This window comes from Platalea leucorodia (genome assembly GCF_965183815.1).
Source record: "Platalea leucorodia genome assembly, chromosome: 10".
Lineage (NCBI taxonomy): Eukaryota > Metazoa > Chordata > Aves > Pelecaniformes > Threskiornithidae > Platalea > Platalea leucorodia.
Genome location: NC_138832.1, coordinates 22,434,695 through 22,447,951, shown reverse-complemented (window position 1 = coordinate 22,447,951; position 13,257 = coordinate 22,434,695). Strand labels below are relative to the sequence as shown.

General features: G+C 38.8%; 1 protein-coding gene across 2 annotated transcripts in view; it reads right to left on the bottom strand.

Moving 5' to 3' along the window:
- The window catches only part of ABCB7 (ATP binding cassette subfamily B member 7), a gene marked incomplete at its 5' end in the record, with an annotated part of 41,706 nt that overhangs the window by 22,799 nt on the left and 5,650 nt on the right, over window positions 1-13,257 (bottom strand). For both annotated transcript variants that reach the window (XM_082323002.1, XM_082323003.1), the window contains 3 exons: window positions 3,886-4,005; window positions 10,354-10,440; window positions 11,107-11,184. In XM_082323002.1, coding sequence (XP_082179128.1) covers window positions 3,886-4,005; window positions 10,354-10,440; window positions 11,107-11,184 — 285 coding nt within the window. The remainder of the gene's footprint in view (window positions 1-3,885; window positions 4,006-10,353; window positions 10,441-11,106; window positions 11,185-13,257) is intronic.

The window sequence follows — 13,257 nt, the reverse complement described above, 5'->3', positions numbered from 1 at the left end:
CTTGGTCTGTGACCAAAAGGCCAAAAACCATTACAGGCTGACAAAGGTGACAAGCGATTTTGTCATATTCATGTGTTTAATCCAGCTTCTCAGAAGCCCGAGCACTTTTTCTTCTTGTGCCACAGAAGGAAAAGGGAAGAAACAGAAAAGTAAAGAAGCATTTACTATACATACCCCAGTAGAGATGACAAAAAATGGGAGAGGGAATGTAGAAGAAGAAAAACCAGGTATGCAGAACCCGAGCAAGCTAACCTGTGTGTAATAATGCCTTGTGTACTCCTCTCGCCTACCTTCCCGTTGCATCTTTCAGATCACACATGTCTAGATAGGCTATAAATATTTAAGATAAAAATTTAAAGCGTGTCATAACACAACAAATCTTCCAAGGAAAAAAAGACCTTACTAGCCCTAGAGCAGACTCCATCCTGTCAGCTCCGAGTCATAAACAGCCATACAAACAGCTCACTTTGAAGGCTAACAATACTACTAGCGGTTATGTGTAGACAAAAAGGAACCAAAAATCACAATAATTTGTTCAATGACAGGCAACTGGGCCCCACAAAAGGAGCCAAGACGGACTGTAACTGCAGGCTCTTCAGTAGCTCCACACAAACTGGCTTTTGTTTTGAAACTGAATTTTACTGAACCTGAGGATTTAAAGAGAGAAATTATTTCTCAGGCAACAGGACAAGCAAGTATGATCTCCAGCTTTTTTGTGTTTTGTGGATAAGTAAGCCCAATCAAACTAGGGGTGAACTCCTAATTTTTTTCCTGTGACTGAGGATTTCATAACCTGCATCCCCTCTGTGATTTCTCTAGAGTTTTCTTAGAATAAAATTGAGGCCACCCTACAGCCTCTGTCTCGGAGAGTCACTGTTTGGATCTCTTCTTCTAACTGGAAACTTAACTTTGTAAGTATAGATGCGTAAAACCTCACCAAACTCTTTTGTCAAACTCAGAAAAAAATTGGCCAAAAGGCTTACAAAAGTATTATTACTGGGGAAGGTGACTGGTGGCAGGCATCACGATCATATAGTTCTCTATGCAAAACCCCTAAGAATGAGCAGTCGTTAGACAAAATCCATAATAAGGATGCAAATCCTTCAGATGCAGACAAGTTCATAGTGAACAAAGAAATCGGGCCAGGACTGCAGCGAGGAGAAAGGTATGCTGACACAACTATATAGCAGAGACACTTGAACAAACTGCTTGTGTGGTCTATCAAGCACATTGTAATTAACCTCAACCTCACAAGCAGCAGAACAAAGGGCTCCCAAATGGGATGATGAGGAAACTGCACAGGATTACACATGGTCCAGGCAAGCTACAGGTTAACTAATTTGTATTTAATTTTCTCTAGGACAAAGTGACCCTTAGTTTACTCTGGAAGAAAAGGAAATGTTCAGGGCTTAAAGATATGACAGACTCACTACAGCTCTGTAACAAACTATTGCATGCCAGTTGTGCCACAATAACTACGTGCATATTTAGCACGTGTAAAGTATGAAGCAATTTAAGAAAATTTACCCCATACACTAAGAGTGAACATACCTCATGATGAGGGGTAACTTATTAAACTGCAGTTATTCAAAAATGTTTGAGTTCTAACACAATTTCGTTATGACAGAAACAGAACAAAACAAAGAACACTAGCAAAGGATAACTAGAAGACATCCGTGGAATTTTTCACCCCAGCCAGTTATAACATATATTCTGTAGAGAGCTTGCTGTGTGTTTTCCCAATGAAATCCTTGTTTGCCAAAACAAACAAACGTTCTCACAAAACACTTCTGCCTTAACAGGCATCTCCTAAAACCTGGGCAAAGCTCAACAGGTTTTCTGCTCTGCTTCTGGGAATCTGCTCTGGACATCAGGGCTTCCAGGCTGCCTTGTACAGAATCTGAAGTAGGAAATTTAAGAGAACGCTTAAGAGAGATCCAAACATCCAGTTACTTCCCCAAAGCGCAATTAAGCATCTGATTTTCTGACAGGGGGAAACATCTCTCTCTCCAGGCAGAAATCGAATAGCTCTGTATTACACCAAAATCAGAGCTATTTGCAAGAGTCAGGCATTCTGGCTATCAATTTTGTTTTCATTACAGCCCAGAAAGCTGCTTAAAACATTAATAGATTTCCTAAAAGCAAGGTACAATGCTGCCACATGCAGGATTAGATTCTGGATTCACATTCTCCATCGTATTCTTGTAACCCTACAAATTAGGAAGCGGGGGGAAGAGCAGAAGAGAAAAAGAAAAAAAATACTTCAAACTTATTTCAAAATTGCCTTCAGATTATTATCCACATTACTAATAAGAGGCTTTAAAAAGAAATTGAGTTAGAAGAATTTTTATATCCGTCTGGTAAATGGGGTATTCTTAAATATACATCACAAACTCTCAATGAACCAAGCATATGATCAGTTAAATATTATTGTAAGGGCAACTGCACAGTATACAAGGCAACATGCTCCTCGCATCCGCATTTTAAGCGGACAGTTTCCCAGATAGTTTTTAAAGTGCCGTCAAAAGCATTGCTGTGTATTTTGCACAGGCATACAAAAAGGCTGGCAGTGTACTTGTACAGACATGCCGTATTCCGCATGCTGTCACCTGCATTATCAGCAGCGTCCTGAACAGCAGCACAAACCAAAATATCTGCTGTCGACAGCAGCAGCTAGCACCTGAGAGATTGCTCGTGAGAAAGAGCTGTAGACCAAATGATTGGCCTTTCCTCTTCAGCTCAAATAAATGAGCACATTTCTCCTCCAAGTACTCTTATCACCTACACAGCCGAAATTTGTTTCTTCTCTCTTTTCATAACATGGCAATGTTGCTGAATGCCAGCAAGTTGCTAGTGCAATTAGCTTAAGTGTTAAAACTCATTGCTAAGTAGTACCTACTTTAGCTTACCCCAGCAAGATACTAATATTAGCTTTATGTCTGGTAAAAATTGCCATACTTAGAAGAAACCCAGTTGAGCGATACGTCTCAATAAAACTTAAAAAATTTACTTCCAATATTTTGCAATCAAATATTTTTTTTTTCCAAAAGCAAAAGATTTTTTGCTAAAGTTAACATTTGCTCTTCTGAACTATTTCTACAAGGTTTGCACAAAATTTGAATTGTATTCTCTGTTAACCTGCAGAAAGCTTTTGCATGCCTATTTCTTTCTAAGAACGAATAAACACTAATTTTGCTGCAGGCAAGAGTACAAGAGATCCTTTCACACAATGAAGTAAAGGTAAGAGCAACCCTCCATTTCACAATCAAAAGACTACAAGAAAAATCATTTGAATGAAAGCATGGTTCAATATAAAAATAAGTTATACAGCTCCTTTCATATTAGGACACCAGAGGAGACCCTGAAACAACAGAAATTCCACTGTCATCTCACAGAGAAATATCAAGAACAGACTGGAGCTCAAACCCCCTTTTCCATAGCACAGCAAGAGCTGTGAGTAGGTACCACCACACTGCTCAAGTTCCAAGTTGAGAACGGGCACAGAGCCTTGAAGAAATCCTGTTTGGCAGATACAGCACCACACAAGAGAAGATCTGTAAGCAACCTTTAACTCACATTTCCTGTAACTTATGATGTAAATGATTAATTGGCATTGGAAAATACTGGACTAAACTAATGTGAGCAATGGAAATAAAAATTCTGGTCATCATCATCGTCTCCCCGACCACACACATGCATATCACATGCATACACACTCCGTTAAAAAAATCCAAGCTATTATTTCTAATACTATACGCTCCTCAAACAGGAAACAGACATCTTAAGATTATAAAAGCCCTTAAATAATAAAAAAAGAAAATTATTCTTTGTACGAACTCCAGATGAATAGTAACTACCACAGTACAGCGAAGCATCTGTTCTTACCTTCGCACTTGCTAAAAACCCCAGAGATATGGCTACTCTGGCTCGCAGGTCTGGTCTGTCTTTGGGCCACACGTAAGACAACATGGCTCTGATAATCTTTTTGGCATCTATCTCTTTCAGCTATTGGAAAGAACAAACAAAGGCATCGCATTATAAAGAGACCCCAGGAAGCAAAATAACAGTATAAATAAGAATGAATTTTATACGTTTGGATCACTTCTGTATTTTATTTGATAAGCAACAGGCATTTCACAATGTTTGAGACTAGGACTGCATATTAAAATTTCAAGTTGTAAGTTTTTAGGTTTATATCCATGACACGCTGTTAAAACAGATGAATTGTTCTTATTTCACATGTCCTCAAGAGTGCAAGTATTTCTAGCTGTAAATGGAATACAGAGAAAGCCACAATTCACTGTAGTTGAAATACTTTGCACAACAAATAAACCGACCCTTCTTTTTCATCTTCTCGAGGTTTCTGTACAAAATGCAAGGGCTTGGTATTTCTTCTTTGGAAGCTGTTTTAACATAGCAGAGAAACAATGGGTGGGAAAATAAAAAAAAAAAAAAAAAAGAAAAAGAAGTAACAAAAAACCAAGGCAAGAAGGACGTCTGAAAGGTCTACAATAAACTTAAGTAGTTTGGAGAACATTCAGTGAGTCACAATAGAATATAGTAGTTAAAAAAAATCGCTAGCATTATAGCAACTCAAATGAATCTCTGAAACGGAACACTTATGCTGATATATAAATTGAACGGAATATAAATTTTAGCTCAGATGATTGGGTTGCATTACTACAAATTTAAGCATTTCCAACAATCACTTTCACAGTTTTTTGGTCATCTTACAACCTTTGCAGAGAAGTGAGAAATACTCTTATTGCTTAACTGATTGCGTCAATCTTTCATGAATTCTTCAAATAGCTTCTCCTTCCCCAAACCTCAAATTTTGCTCTAAACAAGACCACCATTCAGTTAACAAGTCTAATTGACAAATATTAAGGGTTTTGGTTTGGTTTTTTTTGTTTTGTTTTGGTTGGTTGTTTTGTTGGGGTTTTTATTGGTTGCTTCCCCTCCACCCCCCCAAAAACACAGGTTATTTTACAGATGGATAGATGGCTGTATCACTTACACTTGAGATATATTCCACTACACTCCCAAGCTAAATATATTATCTGAAGCCTAAACCCTGCTACACAATTGAGAATAACAGCACATGCAGTAACATACAGCACAAGTATCAACAACTTGTTTTTCTGTGTTGGCTCTCCTGGGGTTAATTGGAAAGACATGCAGGTTATCTAAAGCTGAAGGGAGGGCAGCAAGTAGCAGCTAATCTCTCCATTTCAGGCAATATTTTGTAGTCGGGGAGGAGAGGAAACAAAAAGTTAGTCCACACCTTTTAAAGATGACTTTTCAGTAGAAAGGGGGAGTTTTACAATTTATTTTAATGTTTACCTCACCAGACTGTGTATTTTAAATGCCCCCTCCTCGACTTTGAGGATAAAACAAATTAGAATAGAAATTCTCTGCTAAGGTCCAGTGTGAATGAGCACAGAAAGGAGAGTTCTGTTAAAAGGTAAAAATGCTGAGGCAACCAGGGAAGCCAATCCTATAAATGTAAGCTTTTAAAAGCACTGGAAAATTCATCTCAGTGTTTCTAGTCATAGCTTCAAAGAAAACCAAAGGGTAAGAGATACTGCATTTTGTCAACAATTGCAACTGTATTGGAGCATTACAGAGTATAAGCACATTTCAAATGACTTTTAAAAAATGGATCTATGGAAGATTCGTAAGTGAAAAGAAGATGCAAAACTGTTTCTGTTGTGTCCTACCCAGGCAGGAGACGGAGGTATCTGCTGCAGCATATATGTGAATCTTTCCATTTGAGCCAAGGATACACATAAATAGCAGTTCAAACATTTGGAAAATATCTTTGATCAGCACTTACAGGTTAAAAGGAAGTTAAAAAAAATGGTATCACATTAATAGAAAAGATACTAGTGCAACCAGAGCAGTTCTAATTATATGTTGCTATTGGCTAGTCAGACTTTGCACAGAAAAGCTATTAAAAAGAATGAAATACAGTGGCTGCAAACAAGGAATCTATTTCCGTTTCTCCATGGCTCTGAATGGTGACAGAAGTAAATCCGTTTAAAAAAAAAAAGTCAGAAGGCAGCCAGTCATTTGCCAAAGGCCTTTCAAAGGAACAAGAAGAAATATCAAAGGAGATGCAAAACGCACACATATCACATCAAATTTTACCATGAAATAAATGTTACCGCTGTACAGAAACATGAGTTGAAAATGGCTTAAATATGCAAGCGGCAACATTAAGAATTAAAATGAGCAACCTGTTTAATGGACTTGGGCCCTTTTTTGATTCTCTGTGGTATATAAAAAGGTTAAGAGATGCATTTATTTTACCTCCTTTTAAGTGGCAGTAATGTTTTATATTGTTTTCCAAGGCCTACTTCTGCAGAAATGGAAGGAATGGAAGGAAAAGTATTATAAATCTAATATAGCAGGGAGCAAAGAAGAAAAGCCTTTTCTTCTTTTTGAATGCAGCATGTTTTTAAAACACGCTACCAAATACTGAAGAGTATTTGCAAAGGAATGAGCATTGACCATTTCCCTGTCCCGCCCACCCACCCCATCCAGGTTCTGGACCTTTTAAAATACCTAAAGAGGGGGAAAAAAAAGGAAGTTGTCATTCCCCTTCACAATCTCCAAGATTACTGAGTATTGCAAAGCATTCACTGGGCTGACCCTGTGACTTTATGGATAAAGCCTATGCCAGGATGATGAGCTATCAGACGCATAATGGAAGAAAATGGTAGTTTGACTTGTATTTAAGCTGTCACTGCTGATGGAGAAAAGGAAGACCCAGTTCTGGCTCCCTGTGTACTCACTCACGAAGCTGTGTCCTGCTCTTTATTGTACGGCACAAGTTGTCTTACATCTGCACAAGGTTATTCTGCAAAGCGCTAGCAGCCTGCTTCCTCCCCTGCTTTCTCCTCTCTTTGCAGCACCCAACTGCACAGTCCCAGCCCATTTCTCGCACCACCTCTGGAGCTCATCAAACACCTTGATGAACTGATTCAGCTTATGAAACTGGCAGAAGACTCTTCAGTGTTTGTTGCAGGGTTTCATCTCAGTACAGAGAGTCAGATAACCCTACAAAGTCAGTAGCATGAGATAAAGCATGGCTGAGAACAGAACTCACTTTTTTTTTTTTTTAATAGCAGGAGGCATTTAGATTGTTTCAGTCCATGCAGCTTACTGTGAGCGAAGCAGCAGTAGTTGTTTGGGGAGGAAGGGGGCGTTCCCGCCATTCGGACATGTTATTTTTCAGCTAGAGCACTTCGCACTAGCTCACTATCTGATCACGCAGTGACTTATGCAGCAAAACACCAAGGTGAGGAAAGGCAACTGAAAAAAGAATCTTATCAGCTTAAATAAATGTCAAATGAGGGCCTGAATTTTCCTTCCAAACTTTGGGAAAAAAGTACTTAGTCTTCTGTCTTTGTACTATCCATCCCTCCACAGAAGGCAAGCAATGACTAGCAAACTAAATAGCGACTGAGTGAAATGGTGGTAGGGGAAGGCTAATTATCAGAGCTCCATTGTGACTGTCAGTCTTTCCATAAGAAAGTAATATATGTCTGCTTAGCAACAAGTCAGGCACCGCAGTTTTTATTCCTGTCTATTCTGTGTACAAAAGACTAACAAACAAAAACCCCCAAAGGTGGTAAAGAACAATACTGTTTTCAGTTTCAGTATTCAGCACATCAGCCACTGCTGCAAGTAAAAATTATTTTGTAAAAATACAGATGTGTAAGCTTCTCTCCTAGTTACTTGCGAGATGAAGGTAACGGGCCCTTCATACTCTGTGTTTATCCTTAATATTCAGTTCTGCATCCTCTGAAGCTGCTATAAAAGGGGCAATTTAAAACATCAGTTCCAAAGTCAGTTTCCAGAACGAACAGGCTGGCTTGTCAAAAAAATTTTGGAAGAGAGAAAGGTGTAATATAGCTGACATGTATATCACCCGCGGTTTTCCTAAAAGCATAATCCTAGGGGAAAAAATTCTCATGTGGTAAACTGGGTGCCAGTACTTTTACACACTGAATACAAACGCGTGTATACACAAGTGCAAGAAGTGCACTTGTAACATCAGATTTCCTTCCCTTCATTTTTGCTGAGAACCTCTTGGCTTTCGCACCCAATGTTACTCCTGTTTTTTCCACTCTTCACGCATTTCACCTCATCTACAGCTAGTTCTTGCTGCTTTCCCCTGGACAGTCCTTAACAGCTGACATTTGTTTAGGTAGACAACAGCCTTAACTGACAATGTGCTATATTAATTAAATTATACTCCATTTATTGGAATAAAAAAAGTCAGGGGACTGGCTTAGACAGGAATAGCTGTAAGTAATGGGTGAACAGAGAATGCTACTGGAATATTTACACTGCCTAGCAGACTAAAACAGCATCAGCTGGCATCAAAACTTTTGGCTAACATATTCCTAGTGAGTTGTAATGCTAAAGAACATCCACCATTCCTTAACATTACTAGCGTTTTGGTAAACAGAACCTTCCATTTCCTTTCTGACCAGAGAAAACCCTGAAATTTAAATTTTTGAATGATGCCAAACCATAGATCTTTGAAAAGTAGTTAACTCCAAAGAAAACACATGATGATTAAACAGAAAATACCTACAATGATTAAACAGATTTGTCCTGGAAGTTGCCCATCACATGAGAAGGGGTTCAGCTGAAAAATGTCTGCGTTTCAGGCAATAGCTTTTTAAAGAAAGAATAAACAGCCCCTCGTGGTATTTTTGAAGATAGGTCAGTTCTGAAGCTGAGTCTGTGAAATGGATTTGCGACCAAATCATATGAGGGCGAGTTCATTCTATGCATGTACAAAAAAATCTTTTCCATGGAGTTGTGAAAAACGAAGTTATGACAGCAAACAGGAAACATTCAGCCAATCAACATACCCAGGCGAACAGAAATTCTAGCAGGAAAAAACCCCCAAGAACAAATAATTAAGCCCAACAGATGCATGATCACCAAAGTGACAACACAGGGATAATACCCTCCTCCCATTCGCAGGAGAAATACAATTCACAATAATTAGTTTCTATAACATATATGATCAGGGTAAACACAGAAAAGGATAGTCTGCTAGCTTTAAGTCTGCTTTGCCTAGGAAGTCTTTGAAAGAGCCTATATCTGTTGCAAGGAGGGTCTTAAAATTAGTCTAAAGTTAATGTTACATGCAGAGCCAGTAGTACTACCGACCGAAGACGTCCGATTATTGTTTCCCCTGTGCCTTATGCAGAAACGATGACAGATGTTTGGTAAAACAAGCTGGCTACACTTTAGGTTATGAAATTCCCTCTTACTACCAAAGCATTAATTTTGGTAGCGTCTGTCCTGACTTCTGCCTGTAGCACAAACAGGTTTGGATTCAATGAAGGGATAACTCTCAGATCAAAATTTAAGAGGAAATCCTAGGTTTAACTCTTCAGTTTCTTTACAGATGAGGCTGTAGGAAATACATCGTCAGAACAGTTAAGCACGAGCAAACCAGCCCTGAAAGGTCTGGATTCTGCACTGAAACCTCAGTTTGTCACCAACATGGTTTTCACTAGGTTTAGGAAGATCCCAGCCAAGTTTAACAAGTTATAATCATCACACAGAATCGTTCTGCAAACACACAAAGCATCAGGAATAAGTTTGCACAGGAAGTGAGAAAATGGAAGTTACATAAACTCAAGAGCTCCGATTTCGCAATTTTAATCATGCAAAGTTTATATTATTTTAACCAAAAGCTTGCCTCATTTTCTAACTGTAATCATTTGGTCTAATAAAAGATACTGCTGCTTCTTATATACCTATTATAATTATTTTAACATGCGCTTCCTGAATATAAATACAGTCAAAATATATCAGATACATTAACATTAAATGCAAGTAAAAATACATGCAGTTTAATTACTTCTTTCCCCCCTCCCCACCCTGCTTCAAGTGCAATTTTACCAACTGATGCACTAACTTGTATCCACAAGCTGATCTCTACTATCCTGAATGTCGAACACAGGGAAATACCAGCCACAAACAAGAATAACAAACCACAATAAATTACGATGGAACATACTTACCATGAAAAAACCCTAACATAACGCAGGCCAATTGCAAAGGAGCATGTGACACGAAGGCTGCATTTTTAATAAAACAACTGAAGCACTTCAACACAGTAATTACAAACATTTGGTGATTTAAGAGCTAGTAAGCCTACATTAACAATTGAACAGTAGCTACTCCGCTACAGTATTCACACATCTACCAATACATTTTTTCACAAATTGTTGCTTGGGGTCTTCAGCTTTTTTTTTTTTTGGGGAAGCTGATCACATTTTTTATTTAAAAAGCAATACTAATTAAGCAATTTTTTACCCCTTCCTTTGGATCTGTGTGAAGCCCTCCACCTGCATGACCATGCCAACACATTCTTTTTTCTATCAGTCGCCAACTCGGGAGGATCTGCGTGAAAATGAAAAGTCAATTTGCAAGAACCTCAGGAAACATGCAAGTAAAAGCCAACAAAAAGAACTACTGGTCTGTTTTCCCTCCCTCATCCTCCAACTGTATCAGCTTGCTTTAATAAAAGATATTACCTCTCTCTAAAAACCTTGCCTTGCTTAAGGAAACAATAGTAAGAAAGGGACTATAAATCTAGCAGTATAGTACAAAGCATGTTCCAAGCAGCCAGGAGGTAAAGATAACAGATCCTTAAATATTTCAGTTAAAAGGACACCTAAAAACTGAAAAGTGGACTAAAGAACATAGAAAAGAAATTAAGGTTTTGGAGGATAACCGTACTCGAGCACATTAATAAGTAAAGTGGAACACACTTAAGCAATAATACTCCTTCCATGTACGTAAAGAGTAACTTTACTTGGGGGCAAAATAAATAGATAAATCCGCTTCACAGTTCTCTTTCCTGTCAGGATGAGAATGGCCTACTGGTGCCATACGACAGGTACAAGTTAAGCCGGACCAGAGCCCCTGCTGCAATCCATGTACAGCAGGTACAGGTGCAGTTAGGAAAAGCACCTGCTTTTTAAAAACAAATGCTCACTTCTCTGAGCACACGGTCAAGATTCTCTGCTAAATAAATACAGAGAAAATGTCTGAATTTATACCTACCTCTGAAGCCTCTAATAATGGCCTTGAATAATCTCCCCCCAGACTGTGCCATGATCTCTGCTTGCAGATTGGTGGAATCTACAGAATAAAAAGGGGGAAAAAAAAAAAAGTGAAAATGGAGTCATGCAGAACATGCACTTCACATTCAGAGAATATTCATCTAGTTTATGTAAACAAGCATAACATGAAAACGAGGCAGATGGCTTTTTTTTTTAACAACTGACCACAGAAAAAGAAAACTGGTGGGGAGCAGCTGTAAAATAAATTACATTCAACCATTAAAAATGCTAAGCGACGATGAACCTTTCCCTTCCCTGAATCACCACTCCCATCAGACTTTCTTCTTTTGTACCATGAAAGCCCAAAGTTTTCCCTTTCCTCTCATTTTAATTTTCTCCTAGGTTGTCTTCTGATTTCTTTCAAATATTCTTTTGTTCTGCTTTTCATTATGAATTGTTATTCTTATGCTTATAGGTTCTGCCATTTCCAATTCCTCTTAGCTCCGCTCATGCCACGCTTGTCTCACAGACCACAAGGCTAATGAAAGCTACGGCTCTTGACTGGGAAGCACTGGGACTACCAGAAAGTAGAGCATGGCTGACTACCAGCTTTAGGTAGGCAGGACACAAGATACACAATATTCACACATCCATCAATGCATCGTTAATAGATATACTGCTAGGCACCAACTGTAGCATGCTTTGCATGTTACGTTGAAAGCAATTCATTTTCCAGAAGAGTTTCAAAGGACCATTTATTCTCCTTAGACGGACGAGCTGCCAGTGCTTCCCCAGTGACAAAACAGGGCCCTCTCTTTTGGTTAGCAACCGGTGCCACATCATCTTTGACACATTCAATATTAAATCTTTTACTGCCCTGTTGCAATATTAACCATACACCTCACGCTATATAAAAATCACTACCACAGAGCAAAATAACGAAAGAACTGCTCATCAGCCCAAGGCAAAGGACAAATGTCAAAAAGGAAAAAAAAAGAACTTGATCATAAAAAAGGGTATTTTTAACCTTGACAAACAGCAGCACCGTCATATATTTTATACCTTGCCTTAAACATTCCTTTGCTCTTGTCCTAAGACACATACCATAAGTTACAATTTAGTCAGTCATTTTTAAGAAAATGAAGATCATTCCCCCACAAGTCACCACATGGGACCTGCTCATTTCCAACATTTCCATTATATGACATTACATACAGAGAAAGAGTAAACATTAGAATTATACATTTTACACTTAGTAGAGCTAACTGGCCTGGGTGAACTGCCCTGATGCTTCCAAGACCTGGGTTAAATGAAGGAGCTGAATTTATAAGACACTTCACTGTAGATAAACTCATAACTTTACAGTTTCATGTCAGCACATAGGATTCCATCTAAACTAATGTGCTCGCCATATGAACAGTGACAGTTTCATAAACAGAAAATGCAATGGAAAAAGAAAAGGAGTTCAAGACGCCTCAGCACATTCCGGGTTACTGCAAATTAATGTAACTATTAGAAAGGCATGGTTATTTTGGATAAAAGTTCCCACCAACACGCAGGAGGAGGAGCAAGCACTGCTAGCAGTAACCACTATCGTGGCACCCGGGAAGTACCTAGAATCCAACACCAAATTAAGTTGTACAACCAATACAAAAGGCAGCAGTGTTCTCTAATTCAGCAAAGGCCGTTACATCAATACAACTCCATCTGCTTCACCAGTCAGAGGCCATTCAGGAGTACGGATTAAACTATGACAAGTTAGAATTTATAGCGGAGACATGATCCAGGGTGAGAGGCTTAATACCAACAAGTCCTGCATTCACAGCAACGCCACTGAGTTCCTGTCTCCTACAGCCTCGACTGCAGTCAGTATATTGAAACCTGCCAGCATTTATACTTCTTTAAACACATGATGCTGATAAAAGACTGTTAAGACACCATGCCAAAGAGAGGTTTAGGGGCTGATGAACCGCTGCTCACAACTATGCTTTGGCTTCTCTTAACACAGCTGGAATCTCTCCTGAGCAGTACCATTCTCTCCTGCTTGGCCCTGCAAGAAAAAAAATCTTGAGTACTGTAAGAACTGAAATCCAGATATTTAACTCTGAATGCATTTTTTGTTGTTGTTGCACATTCCTAGTATGTGGGAGTA